At 42.2% G+C, this 15,946-nt stretch overlaps 1 protein-coding gene across 1 annotated transcript; it reads left to right on the plus strand.

The window, feature by feature from the left end:
- The first annotated feature begins 114 nt into the window (after positions 1-114).
- On the plus strand, positions 115-12,701 carry FAM98A (family with sequence similarity 98 member A). Its single transcript, XM_079969518.1, has 9 exons — positions 115-225; positions 583-690; positions 2,801-2,949; positions 3,425-3,559; positions 4,402-4,586; positions 6,088-6,168; positions 7,954-8,070; positions 8,883-9,050; positions 10,894-12,701. The coding sequence occupies exons 2-9, from the start codon at positions 638-640 to the stop codon at positions 11,668-11,670; spliced, it is 1,665 nt and encodes a 554-aa protein (XP_079825644.1). The 5' UTR covers positions 115-225; positions 583-637; the 3' UTR covers positions 11,671-12,701.
- The last annotated feature ends 3,245 nt before the right edge of the window (positions 12,702-15,946 follow it).

The following is a 15,946-nucleotide window of genomic DNA, read 5'->3' on the forward strand; positions in this document are numbered from 1 at the left end:
AAAGAGAGGCTTTCTTAGACCAATATGAACCGTTAGCGGCAGAGTGTGAGGGAATAGGAGGGTTTTCAAGGCGTTGAGCGGAGCATTTTTTTCAATCAGGCGAGATTGGCGCCCCCCCTCGTGAGGTGAAAGGTCAGGCAAAGGGGGCCTTCCCCCTCTCCTCGCCCTTCCCCCACCTCCTGACATGCCAACCCAGCAGTCGGCGGCGGAGCAGCTGCGCGAAAGGTAGGTTGCGGGGTAGGGGGTTTGGGGCGCTGCTGGACGGGATGTAACGGCGCCCCTCAGTAGGGCGGGGAGGTGGGGGCCAGGCAGGCCAGAGCCAGTTCTTAACGGAAGCAGGAGCCCCTGAACGCCTGCCCACCGCTAGGACAGTGTCGCCTGGGAAGGGGGGGTCGGTGGTCGGGCATTCAGTGGGGCTGTTCCTGGTGTGGGGGGCAGGTCTGTGTGGGGCGAGCTCCATCTCCCCCTCTACAGGCGAACCGTGAGGCGAGCAGGGCATTCAAGCCACTCTGCGCCAGTCATGATGGTGACCGCTGCATTCTCTCAGGCGTCGCTAACCGAGTCTGGGTTTGTTAATTGCAGGTTCTAGGTTTTTCCAACCCCCTTTTTCTTTTGTGCTCATTCTGAAGCCCCGGAAATGGAGTTTGAGCTCATGGAGAATGACATCCTAGAGTCTCTGGAAGACCTCGGGTATGTATGAGAGCAAATATGTGTAAATAACTTTAACTTCGGATTTTATTTTATTTTTTTAGTTTTTTTGGGGGGGTTGTTATGTGTCCTCACCCCCGTGCTCCGTGTTTTGTGGGGCAATCACTTTAGTTTTGTAATCATCACTAAATTCTTGAAGTGTTGTGGGGGGTGGGAGTTGCTTGGAGGTAGGGAGGGGAGGTTAGTGCTCAGTGTTAGTAAAAGACAATATCTATAGCAGTTTCTTAACGAGATAACATTCTGCGCATTGAAAGATCTGTTCTCTTTGGCCTAGTAAACAGTCTCGAACCATATGATTCATTTCTGAAATAAAGCAGCTGTGTAGATGAACTGGATTGGAAACCACTATGAGCTTTATTTTGGAGGAGGGTTTTGATTTGGACCAATTAACAGAATAACTTGATATTTTACCAAAAGCGTCTTATCATTTGCATCAAGATGGGTATACTAGTCTGAGGTTCTGAAATGAACAAAAGTATATTATCTGCAAATGAAACTAACTTATGTTCAACTGAATTATGAACTACTTTGTGAATCTCACAGTGTTGTCTAATAGCAATAAAAATGGTTGAAAATACAAATCAACCATCTGCCTCCACCACTTTTCAAGGCATTACAAGATCACAGAGTATTTGGTATTACTGCCCTGTGCTGTGCATGAAGGCAGGGCCACATCCATTCAGCAGGCTTAAAAAAAGTCTATCTGGCAGTCCAGCATCATTTTAAAAAACCCCACAAAGAAATTTCTATAATGTTGACTCCCCCCACCACCACCTCAGTGCTCCTTCTCCATAATATTTACTGTTATTCCCTATAAATAAATTCTACAATATGAATCAGTTGCCATTCATCCTTCCCTTTTAGCACAAAGTATTTCTCATGCTGCAGCCCTACACATATGTAAAAGTAAGCCTAAATGAACACAGTGAGACATAGTACCAAGGAAACCTGCCTAGACTAATGTTAATCATGCTTTAGCCTTTTCTATGAGGCAAGTGTGATGCTCCATTTATGTGGTGTGGGGACTAGTAATGCTATTTCTCTCTTGTACCCACACCATTAAAAGCATACTGTACAAAAGGTTCTCATTGCTTTTGGAACATTTCTCTAGCTGCTGCTGCTGCTGCTTTTTTGTAAGATGGCACAATTCCTGTAGTTTTTGTTTTGACTTGTTTGGCTTTTCAGGAAAAAAAGATGATAAGCTAGCAAATATTTAGAAATACCTGCTGCAGAAAATTTTAAAATGCCTGCAACAGAGGATTTTGCTTACTGTTGCAAATCTTCTGAGTTTTCTGTAAATAGTAGTAATAGATAATACACTATGAATGGTAAGGAATTTTATCATGTGTGTTCTCAAAAACAAATTTGTTTGCATTATTCAGTAAAGAACTGGATTGGGATCCAAAGAAGTGCTGAAAATGCATGCATGGGGTAGTACTATGAGTACAGTGGTTCCCAGTTTGAAAGAGAAAAGCTGCTTTTAAAGCAGAACAGGGGCTTATCTCTTTGGCATTGTTATGGCTGGCTGGGCAGTTGTCCTAAAACATCTGCACCAGTTCTTTGAATTCTCTCCTTGATTCTGTTGTTCAGGGACGTGGCGGTGGGGAGAAGTAGCATGCTAGTGCAGCCAAAAATGAATGTATATTTCCCCCTTATCTTCACTACTATACTTTTATTGTTGTTTAGATGTATCTTACATCTCCAGTCTAAATGCAATCCAGCAGCTGACAAAAAGAGGACAGTTCCTTGCTCCAAGGAGCTTATAATCTAAACTTTGCAAGGGCAAGGATCAGCAGAGGAAGGACCAAAGGGAGAAAGAGGCAAGGGCATCAAACATTAGGGAGAAGAAAGAATGAGAGAGATAATTATAACAAGGGAAGATTGTGAGCAAAAAAATTTAAAGATTCTGATGAGGATATAGACTTCAATTCAAAGCACGCTAACTTGAAGGAAGTACCTTTGAAATCATTGGTGTTCCAGAGAAATATATTGAAGTGTTAGTGGTGTTATCACCAAATATGCATGGATTACATACCTCAGAAATTGTACAGTGGCTTTTAATAACATGTTCTTATTTTTGTTTGTTTGTCAGTTACAAAGGCCCATTGTTAGAAGACGGTGCTCTGACCCAGGCAGCTTCTGGGGGGGCCAGTTCCCCTGAATATACTAAACTCTGTGCTTGGCTGGTGTCAGAGTTAAGGCTATTTTGCAAACTAGAAGAAAATGTGCAAGCGACTAACAGTGAGTAATCATGAGTCTGACACCATTGATTTATTTGTGTCTTTCATATTAACTCTGAAAACATGTGCTGGTATAGATGCTTCCAAAACTGATGTAAAAGGTTTTTCATATGCAAGTTGAACTTCTCAGGAAGCTGAATACTGTGCCCAATGCCACATTCTGTTTTTGCCTACATACCCATGGAATCAATTTTACTAGTTGTCTTCCGCTATATTTCATACAAGTGAGCTTTTTTTTTTTTAAGTGTTCATTTGAATACACTATTTTTGCCATTCTGTATCACCTGAGTTCTTTTGTTTGAAATGTTAATCATACTTTTGGGTTTTTTTTAAAAAGAAAATAGGCTATTTTAATCTTCAACCATGAATCTTGATAACATGTATGGAAGCAGTCTGTTCATAATGTAACTTTGTCTTAACTCGTGGCAAAGAGTTAATAGTTGAACCTCTTAAATGAAAATGATCTGTGTCTTAAGGTCCCACCGAAGCAGATGAGTTCCAGCTTGAAATGAGTGGGTTACTGGGTGAAATGAACTGCCCATATACAACACTAATATCAGGAGACGTCACCAAGCGCCTTCTCAATCAGAAGAACTGCCTGCTGCTGCTCAGTAAGTTGAAAATAACAAAATCTTCTTGTTCCTTTTTGTGCCACTGTGGAGATAACTAGGACACTTGTCCTTTTGCTGATGCTTCTTGAGAACTTATGATACTACGATATTTAGAAAAAGAATATAGTCGGATCTGTTGAAGCTTTGGATTCATATCATCTGTATCGTATTGGAAACTGTCCAAGTAAAAACAACAACCACCAAGCCTTTTTCTCTTTGCTTGTTATGAACAAACTTTGTCAGCATTTGAAAGTGAAAAGACATCTCATTCAGAAGTGATGTAGTAAACATGAAGGAATAGCAGCTCACCCTAGCTACTTAAGAACCATCCTGCTCTTGGGAGAGATCTAGCTTCCACCCCACCCCACCCCTATTTGTGCTTTGTCTGTGCTGTCTTAGTACAGAGTTTTAATTGATATTTATGTTAATAGAAACATAGAATTGGAAAGGACCACAAGAGTCATCTAGCCCAACCCCTTGCAATGCAGGAATCTTTTGCCCAGCATTGCGCTTGAACCCATCACCCTGAGATTAAAAGTCTCACGCTCTACCATATTCTTATGTAAACTACTTTGTGAGGTTTGCTTTAAAAGCAATGTCTAAATATCTAAATTAATAAATCACATTCTGCAAAGGCATGCCATGCTTGCTTGAGCACTGTTACCCTTAGCAGACCTGCCACTTGGTAGTCTGTTTTTTAGATCCTTGTCTTATCTGAACCTCACCTCTCACTCGGTTAATATAAATATGTTATGGAATCCAGAATAGTTTCCTTTATGTTCACAGCTAACTAAGGCAGATATTTGTTAAAAGGTGCTAAATTGTAGCTTTTCTTCCTTCAGCATACCTCATCTCAGAACTGGAAGCTGCCAGAATGCTCTGTGTGAATGCTCCTCCCAAAAAAGCCCAGGAGGGAGGTGGTAGTGAAGTCTTTCAGGAGCTGAAAGGCATATGTATTGCTTTGGGCATGTCCAAGCCTCCTGCCAACATAACTATGTTCCAGTTCTTCAGTGGAATAGAAAAAAAGGTAAGAACTGAGGGTTTTGAGGTACATAGACTTGAATCCATGATTTACAGCTGTCATCCTACTGCAGTGGAATGGCATTCTGAAGAAAGCAAGCGACTTCTGGGAGCATGATGGACTATGGCAAGAATAGATAGGTGGGAAAGCTCGAATGTGTGTATAGAGCACCGTAAGCAAGCCCTGGGATCCAAGCTCTCTTATTCATTAGGCTTTTGTTTTTATGTTTACTTAATAAATTTATATGCTGCTCTTCAGTAAACATATTTCAGGGCTGCTTACAAATAAAACAAAAAGATACAAAGGAAAATGCATAGTTTAAAGCAATGAATTTTAATTACTGCAGATAAAGTAGCATAAATGTACAATGGGTAAAATTAGGGAGTGAAAAGACCAGGAAAGGAAAGGGGCTGAAAAGACATTGAAATAGGCACCAGGCAAGCCACCTTGGAGAGAGCTTTCCACTAATGTAGCACAACCACTGAGAGGGCCCTTTTCTTCCATCTCCCCCACCTTGCTGCATTTAGTGGGGACTCTTGGAGAAGGGCTTCCAAAGATTATCTTAGTATACAGGGTAGGCTCATTCTTAAGGACAACCTCCAGCATTTATAACTAACCCTTGAGAGTGAAAAGGTTGTGTGTGTGTGTTATGGCACTTACCCACTGGATGGAAGCCTGTCCTTCGGTATCATTTCTAATAGCAATGCAAGTTTTCCTGTGCTTGTGGCCAAAAATGTACCATCCATTCACACAAAACGGTATCAGCAGATTTAGGGTTAGGCTAAGGTTTGCAGATACTCACTTTCTTTAGAGGGGAAATCCAGTTTTTTTGTGGGGGGGGGCAGGGGAATATTGAGAGACTAAGAGAGGGTGGGGGAAAACTGTCGGAATAGGATGGCTAGAAATGAAAGTTTATAAAGCACTATCTCATGGTGTGAATAGGTCACTTCCTAGTTCACACTGAGAAGCTATTTTAAATTGTCTCCAGGTATGTGGAAGTGAGGCCTTCCCATAGATATTAATGGAGTGATCAGAAATTTTAATGTAGCTAGGGTTGGGCACAAGAACATCCCCATTGCAAAACAAACAACCGGCCAGTGAGAATTAAGCATGCTCAGTGGGCAAAGAATGTTCACTGGTGGGAATGGAATGCAGCACCTGGAACCCTGAGCAGAAGAACTCACTGCAACTTATTTTTACCGAGACATATGGTTAAAAGGCTTTCATTCTTGAATTGAGAATTTTTTTTAAGTTGTCTGTCCTTCCCACATTAATAAGAGGTGGTTTACTTTACTGATGTCATAATGATGTTATTGAAGAATTACAGAAGATTCTTATTTTAAACCAACACAATTATCTGAAAATTTTAGGAATGTATTCTTTTGTGTAGCTCTATTATGTATGAAGCATTCAAATTCCCTTTCAAATCCATATGTTTGGTGGGGAAGAGAGCAAGCATTCACTATATCATACTGTGCTATTCTAACATAGTATATTTTTATTACAGTTAAAAGAAACATTAGCAAAGGTTCCTGCAAATCATGTAGGAAAACCTTTACTGTCAAAACCACTGGGTCCAGTTCATTGGGTAAGTCGTATGTCTGTAAAACTCTTTTTATTCTATCCTTGACTCTTTTTGTTTTATATATTTTCTTTCATGTACATTAAGCAAAACTGTGTGATGATTTTTCTCAAGGCCTAGCCAATTCTGATCAAGTTCAGTTTTACTTAGAGTGAAGCAAAATGCATTTGAGAAAATATATTCTTGATTGTCCCAAGTTCAACACATCCAAATTCACAATTGATTGTTATATCTTGACATCCCTCAGGAATGCAGGATGAGGAACCCCATATTTAAGGATGATATTAAACCATAATTAAAGCAGCGATGCAACTTGGGGCAGGGACAGTTCAGCAGTGCATGATATTTATACACCTATAAATACCGTATTTTTCGCCCTATAGGACGCACTTTTTCCCCTCCAAAAATGAAGGGGAAATGTGTGTGCGTCCTATGGGGCGAATGCAGGCTTTCGCTGAAGCCTGGTGCACACTGACCCCTCTCGCTCTGCAGGCTTCAGGAAGCTCTGCGCAACCCTCAGGAGACTGGCGTGACTTCGTGCCGGGCTCCCGAGAGCTGCGCAGAGCTGCCTGTAGTCCTGGGCTTCGCGGAGGGCTGCGCAGAGCTGCCTGCAGTCCCGGGCTTCGTGCAGCTCTGCGCAGCCCTAGGGAGCCCAGCGCAAAGTTGCGCCGGGCTCCCGAGAGCTGCGCAGAGCTGCCTGCAGTCCTGGGCTTCGCGCAGCTCTGCGCAACACTAGGGAGCCCGGCGGGAAGTTGCGCCGGTCTCCCGAGGGTTGCGCAGAGCTGCCTGCATTTTGAAGCCTGGGGCGCGCTGAAGAGCACGCCCGGGCTACGTGCAGCTCTCTGCAAGCCTGGGGAGCCCGGTGCGACTTCCCGCCGGGCTCCCTAGGCTTGCGGATAGCAGGCTGTTCACAGGGCTGGGGTCGGGGGAAGCTCAGGCTTCCCCCACGCCAGCCCCGCGCCTGGGGGGAAAATATTTTTTTTTCTTTATCCCCCCCCCCCCAAAAAAAAACTAAGTGCGTCCTATGGGGCGAAAAATACGGTAGAAGGTTGCAGAGGATCTGGGTCTTTAGACATCCTGATACGGGGAAGGTTTTACTCCAAGTCTTCAGTGATGCTGAGCCATTGTTTGGCAGGAACTATAGCCCATCCTAAAATTAGTCTTGGCATTCCCAGTAGAGGGTTTAAGCAGGAGCTGCAGAGGTCCTTTTTCTTATTCTGCAGCTAATTACTTGGAACATTTAATCTGATGTATCTCTTCCTGGCATTTGTTCTTAATATGTATAGTTGTGTTTATTTATAGATAAGAAAATGTAAACCTTGGCCTTCCATTACAGTCACAGCACTAACAGGAACACTGATATTATAGTTCTTCTAGGAATCAGTGTTAGTTTTATCAATTTGGATTTAAAACTTTTGAGTCTTTATGGAACTGTCGTGTTCTTGATTGTTGTCAAGATGAAGGACCATTCGGTCCTGACCTCTTTAAAGTATGGTTTTCTGTTACATCCAAAATGGGGAGCAGTCATTTGATGTTGGTTTACTTGCCAGGAATCAGACCGTGCTTTAAAATTGTAGCTAGTAAACTAACATTAATCTGCAAGTCCCCATTACAGTGGAACCAGGGAACTATGGTGTTAAGAGACTGGGATTGAAACCCCCAGATTAGCACATGATTGGGGAGCACATGGGCCTGAGATGCTGTTTCTTGGCTTAGTCCGCTAGTACATTGCACACTAGGAATGCCTTGGCTGAGAAGCAGTGTAATATGTGATATGCATTTTTATTTCAGGAAAAAATTGAAGCTATTAATCAAGCCATAGCCAATGAATATGAAGTCCGGAGGAAATTGTTAGTGAAACGTCTGGATGTGACTGTCCAGTCGTTTGGCTGGTCAGATCGAGCAAAGGTACAGTTTGCATTCTGCAACTTGCTTTGGCCTTGCAAAGAGCTTCTTTTCTTTTCTTTTCTTTTTTGCTGTCTGCCAAAAAAACTCTCTGATGGCTCTCTGATGGTAGAAGTATACCATAATTTAATTGACTTGTCTCTGAATGTACTAAGCACTTTTGTTTAAAGCTTATATTTCATTTGGTAACTCTTTTGTTGACACTTAGGAGTAAATTTAATCATCAGCTGTGTACTTGCGCTAGGGGCAAGTGAAAACTTCAGTGTAGCTCACTGCGTATCTACATTTCACATGCGTTGCCAGTATAAGAATGTCATCGCGAAAGGATTATTACCACTTTGCACTTTTCCGCTTCTAATTGAACAGTTACCCCATAGCATTGCTAATCATTTGCTTCACAAAATGTACCCAAATCACTATATTACGGTGCCTCATAAATATTTATTTTGAACCATTTTTTCTCAGGAGAGCTGTAAATGGGGGAAACTGCAGTTTTAAAATGCAGTCTGAACAAGTTTCAGAAATGCAGCATGAGATACAGACTTGGAAAATGGTTGGCAAAATAGGTAGAGGAAGAACAAATAACATTTGAGAGAACTTCGAAGCTGGATTTACACCTTATTTATATAAGCTGGTATATTGTCCCATTAGGCACTTTCCCATCAGCTCATACAGCATTTCTCATGAATTGTTAGTTGCCTGCCATGTGGGCCTTGATCTGTCCTTGGAGCTGTTGTTGTTTAAATTGGTAAATAATTAATTTTTAGCTGAATGTTTGTTTACATCTGTTGACTCTCTTCTTTTTTGGATCACAGAGCCAAACAGAGAAATTGGCTAAAGTCTACCAGCCGAAGCGTGCCACCCTTACTACCAAATGCGCTATATCTGTCGCTCACCTCTTGGCAGCTCGGCAAGACTTGTCAAAGATTATGAGGACGAGCAGCGGGTCCATCAGAGAAAAGACTGCATGTGCTATTAATAAGGTACCTTTGTCACATTGATATAATTTAGTTCCTACTGTGCTGTGGATATTAAATAACTTGATGGGGAAATTTTTGTATGCTTTCAGCACATACAATACACACTCTGTTTTGCCTCTCCCTTCCCACGGTTCCTTTTGCCAGGTTTACAAAATGGCATGGGGGGTGGGGGGGCTGGTTTCAATGCCAACTGTTCAACCTGCTACATTGCACAGGAGTTGTTAACTGTTCTGTGTCACATGTTGATATAGCACAGAGCAGGGTTCTTCAACCATGGGGCCCCAGTTTTGTTGGACTGCACTTCCCGTCCTCCCTGACCATTGGTTAAGGTGGCTGGGGATGGTGGGAGTTGTAGTCCAACAACACCAGGGACCTAAGGTTGAAGAGCTCTGGCAGAGAGGATCAGCCTTTTTGAGTTAAAAACAGCCCAATATTTTAGAATGAGTTCCTTGTTTACTTAAGAGTACTTTTAGATATTATTTTGCTAAAGGTTATTGGCAATAGTCTAGGTACATGCTAGTAATAAATCGGTGTTGCACAAGGTACAGTAAGTGTCATACTGGTTTGCAAGGTAGTCATGTAGCAAGAAAATCCTCTATTGTAGCTGTGCTTATCTGTGGAAGCATATTTTGGCTTTCAACAAATTTAGCAAAACCTAGTGGAAGCCATGTGGGACTGGATGGATGTGGATGCAAATTCTATGTCAGCCATAAATTTTCTCAATTATATTTGAGAGTCATACTCTTGCCCATAATTAGGGCTTGAGGAGGTCCCCTGCGCTACACTGGCTGCTCTCCCCACTTTCTCTCCCCCACACACCCTGGCCCCTCTGGGGAAATAGCGATTATCTAGTGTCCATTGCCAGCGCTTGCCAGAGCAGTGCACCCAGCAGAACACTTTTTAAAGTTGTTTTTTTTAGGTGGTGACCAGTGCATGCTAGCCCCAAAATACCCATGTGAAGTGTTGATGCTGTGCCTGTTTTCTAATGCACTGCCACTTCCCTATATCTCTTGCTGTCACTGTGTAGTCATTTAGGTATCCCAAACAAAGCCCCCACTATAAAAGGACCACCACTGCCTCTTCAAGACTAATTATTTTCAGAAATGAAAAAAATACAGTCAAAGCTTCCTTAGATTTAAAGCAAAAGAGCACTGTATTGCTGAGTCCCAAATGTAAAATCTATCTGGAAGATATCTTATGTCAGTAAGAGAAAATATCTAACAGAAAATTTAAAAATGAAACGTAATGGGCAAGGAAGCCCATTTTTTCTGCATACCAAATGTGGACCATCTCCATCCCTAAGCACTGCTATAATAAAGGATTATATCTTGATCTGCTGAAAGATCCTTCCCACCCCGCTTCTTCAGTACTTCCATTTCAACTCATTATTTTTTTAAGTACAGTGTTTTCAGATTATTAAATAGTGTTATATTTTATATATTAAATAGTGTATTCAGGTACCAGGCATGCTTTGTGACTGGCGTGGGTCCAGTTGCAATCACATGGAGATCTCTGGATGCCAGGTTGGCGACTGGGAAAAGCAAAATGTCACTTATTCAAGTCCTTGGAGAAGGATCTGAAATATTTTCCTTGAAGTTTGAATTTGTTTTATTTATTTGATGTAAACCACTTTTAGATTTGTTCTTTAAAATATAAAATGGTATAGAAATGAAGTGAATAATATCAGTTGCAAAAAAGCACCTAGACATTCCATTGTAGCACCCATAACCTAGGTTTAAGGTGCCATTTGGCGATTAGCTTAGATATCAGAGTTTTTAACACTGTAAGTAGCGCAGTTCTTCCCTTGTGTTAATTCTTCCAACACATTGCCTTCTTTTGCTTTTAGGTATTAATGGGCCGAGTGCCTGACAGAGGTGGCAGACCCAACGAAATTGAACCTCCTCCTCCCGAAATGCCACCGTGGCAAAAAAGGCAAGATGGTCCTCAGCAGCAAAGTGGTGGAGGCAGGGGTGGCAGAGGTGGCTATGAGTCGTCCTACGGAGGTCGTGGAGGCTATGAGCAAGGGGGCCATGACCGAGGAGGCCGCGGAGGATATGACCAAGGAGGCTATGACCGTGGCAGCCGCGGAGGGTACGACTCATCCTACGGAGGCCGTGGAGGCCATGAACATGGGGGTCACGAGCGAGGAGGGCGAGGACGTGGTGGTTATGACTATGGAGCCAGAGGGGGAGGCAGAGGAGGCAAACCCCAAGGAGGCTGGACTGATGGTGGAGGAAGTGGCTATCAAGATGTCAACTATAGGGATAGTAACTACAGAGACGCAAGCTTTCAAACTGGGGGTTATCACGGTGGCGGCGGCTATCAAGGAGGTGGCTATGGTGGTTATCAATCTTCATATTCAGGAAGCGGATATCAAGGTGGTGGCGGCAGCTACCAGCAAGACAACAGATATCAAGATGGGCACTCCAATGATCGAGGTGGAGGCCGTGGAGGAGGCCGTGGCCGTGGTCGTGGCGGCCGTGGTGGGCAAGGAGGTGGCTGGGGGGGAGCAAGAGGTGCACAGAACTTTAATCAAGGGGGGCAATTTGAGCAGCACTTCCAACATGGGGGATATCAGTACAATCAGTCTGGATTTGGACAAGGAAGACACTTCACAAGCTGAGGCTGCAAAAGTTTCCATTTGGGCAGAGCTCATGTAATAGATTTTCTATGGTTTTCTTTCTGAATTAGTACCAGGCCATGTCAGGCTGCTTCCGGAAAATGATCTTTGCTTTTGAGCACCTGCGAAAGGTGCGCATAAGTCTGATGCTGCCTAAAATGCAGCATTTCAACTCCAGGAAGCTCAGAACTTTAAGACAGCAGCCCTGGTTCTGTTCACTAAAGGAAAATTGAGTACATGTCTGTCACACCTTTAATATGCAAACTAGTATGTCTGTCGGTTTTTACATGAGCTCATTCTTCCTTTAAGAATCTTCGCTCTTCAAGCCACTTTGAATATTGCTCTTCACCCTGATTTTCTGTAGACAACAAGCTGACTTCAAACCTGTATTGTAAAGCTGCAGGTGTGTGTAGTTAGTTGTGTGCAAGACCCTTTGAAGTGGGTTGGATTTCTGCATTTGTAACTGCACAGAATTGCAGCCTACTTCACGGGGTCCATGTCTATTATATGAGCTCTACTGCTGATGACTTGTTCAATAGCCTTATCTCTCATTGATCAAAACCACACTCATGTCCCCATCAGAGACCCAACCACTGTCATGCCACGCAAAGGTCATATAACAAACCGAGCTAAGTTGTGAACAGATAGTATATGTAGCCTTGTGCTTCAGTATAATTCAGATTCATTTCACACACCAGAAAACAGTTGATCCCCTGACCAGCCTAATTTTTACTTGAAATTAGCTAGCAGTAATGGCAAGCTGAAACTTGTTTTGTGCACGAGTTAATACCACTGATCAGCAATTATAGGATGGTTTCAATTTTTGGCATCTAACTTAAGACAAAATGCCCTTCAGGTGGGATTGTTACAGTTTTCCTTACTAAAAGTTACATCAGTGCGCCTTGCCTGGGGGTTTTTTGTGTATGAGTGTGAGTGTGCGTGTGTGTACAGAAACATTGTCAAGCTGTGAAAGAAAAATGGCTGAAGGTGTGCTATTGTATAAAAGGTGAGCAATAAAAGTATCTGTTCTCCTATTGGTTTGTTTCTCTTTAACTTTCAGTTGGTGCATGGGTTACCAATATTTTTGAGCTAGCAGGCACAGCTTGACTTTAGAGAAAATGCTGTGGATGCTAGCAACAAAATGGCTGCCACGGGGCATGGACTAAGTTTGGAGAGAGGAGACAGTGCTGCTGCCCGAGTGTCAGGCTTACCATGGGAAGTAAGCTTTTGTCCTGAGTGTCGATGTCACACCAGAGTTATTACATGGTTGTTGGCTAATAAGAACAGGAAGCATTCCTCAGTTCCCCAAAAAATACACAACGTGGCCACACACTCATGCACACTGCACACACACAAACCACAAACACATGCATCTGCCACTCAGGTGTACACCACACTTCTCCCTCTTGGAGAGACAACACAATATTCATACTGCCTTTCCTTCCTCACCTACTTCTCTTTCACAGGCCACACATCCGTGCATCTGACCCACACGCACAGACCACATGTATTTCTCTTCCCTCTTGCATGCACAAGGGTGTGTGTGGCAGGAATAGTTAAACACTAGACAGGTGGAACAGGCTGTCTCACCTATATATTTTGCCTCCTAGATTTAAAGAATGCGAGACATTTAATGGCTTCCATCGGAGGTCAAAAAGCTCCTTGCAAATAGGGATGGGGCTTCTCACCTGTCTGCCTGTTTCTTGGTTGTAGCAAGTAGAACAGCTAGTGGTGGCAGGGAAATGGAAGGCAGTGGTTCTGCCCCTTCAGATGTATTGATCACAAACAGTTTTTGATCCTAGATGCTATTATAGGTCAAGGAGTATAAACGTTATGTTTCCCTGCATAGAACGTATTCATAGCCAAGTTACTAATTTTCATGGATGTAGAAAACGTCTTGATCAAGTGTTGGCAAGTGTTTTTAAACTGCTTTAAAAAATGAGAGGAGAGTGGGCTATCATTCTATTGTATGCCTAGAAATCAGCTTTGTACTTGCTCCTCTTCCCTGACCTTGGGACTCAGTTTCAGTTTCCTTATATGGTATTCTCCTTTGCCTTTTGCCACCAAAGTCTTTAACCAAGAAGGACACCCTAAATTCACCATAAACCTGAATTTTGTAAACTTACTAAGATATGGAAAGCAAGTAAATGCATGCAATTTAACTCGGTATGTGTATTTTATACTTTGATTAGAAGGTCAATTGCATTTAATTGCTTTGCATAGCTTATTAGAAGTACATTAATTCTTATTTATGTCTAAGGTATAGATTACTTGCAAACCGTAACCCATTAGCATTAGGTATGTATAGCTTGAAAATCAACAGACTTAACACAGAATAAGATTGTGGGCACAGAATTCTGGAGCCCACTGTACCAAAAAATGTCACAGTATACATACTGGCATCACAATGGTCAATCAAGTTGTCAAGGTTTTTATGACCACTAGGTGTTGCTCCTGATCCACAAGTTTAAAAAAAAAAAAGCAGCAACAAAGAAAGGTTGTTCTCGATTCCTACTAATAGACTGAAGTGGCTTCTGTGTTCCATGTCCTAGAAAATGATGCATCCTTGTCTCCACGTGACGTTAAATTACTGCATCTCTGTGCAGATGGGTTTTGGTCTCAGAAAGCATTGGGTTTTTAATGCAATCTTTCTATGCCATACCACAAAAGATACTGAAAGTAATAAAAGGGCTTAGTTTGAGATAAATATTGCTGATTTGGTGCAAGGAAATAGGGTGAGATTTTCAAGTAGCTTGGTATCTCTGAATGCCTTGTTACGGTTTGCTGGGAACCAGCAGTGCTTAGGATAGGCTGTGAGACTAGTTTTCAGAGATCTTTGACTAAGTTACACATACCCATGAAAATGCAAAAGAACTTTGTTATAGAACATGAAGGCATTCTGCTTGCACGGGTGAAACGTGCAGTAGTGCCTTTTGATCTACCATGTTAATTGAACAGTGAGTTAACACTAGTGAACATAATTGTGCTTGAATAAAATGCTGCTTGCTCCTTAGATTCGATCTGTAACAAAATTGTGTTAGAGACCGTCTGAAGTGGCTATGGAATTGGGATGGATGTGCAGATACCAGAATCAAATGGGGCCTTTCTCAAGTTACCTCTGGCTCCTTTTCAACAACTTGCTTTGTTGTCAACAGTCGCAGACTGGAACTATGTGGGCAAGGCCAATTATGCTGGTCATTCTCCTTCCTGGTGATACAGCTATTACAAAAAATCTGTGGCTAGCCCTGTTTGCATATTGCTGGCTATAGGATACCATGAGTCTTTTTGAGCTAGGAAATGATTGTACAAGAGAAAGAGGCTGACCAGCAGATGGAAAAATATTTACAGTATTTGAGTGGCTGTCATCGTATGGTTCCAGGATACATCTAAGTGACACACGGGAAGCTGCCTTGTACTGAATCACAGCATTGACCCATCTAGTTCAGCATTCTCCATGCTGATTGCAGTGCCTCTCCAGGTTTTCAGGGGTTTTGGTTCTGGCAGAATTTGTGTAATACTGCCAGTTATTTTTGTAGTCTCAATAGTTCAGGGAAACCCTCAGAACAAGGTCGTGTATGCATCATTTATCAAACATTATTGTTGCTGGTGCATCCCTGGAGAGTTCCAAAGATCAGTCAGGAACTGTTTAACTATTTAGGTAAATTAACTAGAGGGGATGCCTATTCTCTAGCATAGCATAAATATAAATACTACAAAATTCATTTTTATATGCTTTCTCTGGCTTTTAGTAGTGTAGTAACACGGAAGAGACCTCTAACCCAAGTATCTGGGTGCAAGATAGATGGTCGGTAAATTGTAGAATAAAACATTCTGACACACTGTTATGGGGACAGGGATTTTTCTCATTTTCTAGCCAGGAAAGCTTAGCTCAGGCAGGCAATAGCTTACCCGTGTAATTTAGTTTCATACATGATCTCTGCAGAAGGACACAATGCTTCGGTATATTCTTGAGTTGCATTAAACATTCTGTACTGCATTTTATGAAATCAAGTGTTTTATTTAGGTAACTTCTAGTGTGCTGAAAAGAGTAAAAACAAAACACCAGTAACCATTAAACTAAAATGTGTACTACCTGATCCTTCAGCATAAGGCATAGCACTTGAAAAGTCTTTTCTCTGTCTCTCTCCAGTTCCTTCAATGACTCATAGCACCTGTATTCCATAAGCCTTTCCACATCTGGTGTATGTTGAAGGTGACATCTTCCAGTGAACTATTGCTGGGAGACTTTGTAGCACACACAGCAGTAGCTTGTTACAAA

Source organism: Podarcis cretensis (assembly GCF_951804945.1).
Source record: "Podarcis cretensis genome assembly, chromosome: 3".
NCBI classification, from domain to species: domain Eukaryota; kingdom Metazoa; phylum Chordata; class Lepidosauria; order Squamata; family Lacertidae; genus Podarcis; species Podarcis cretensis.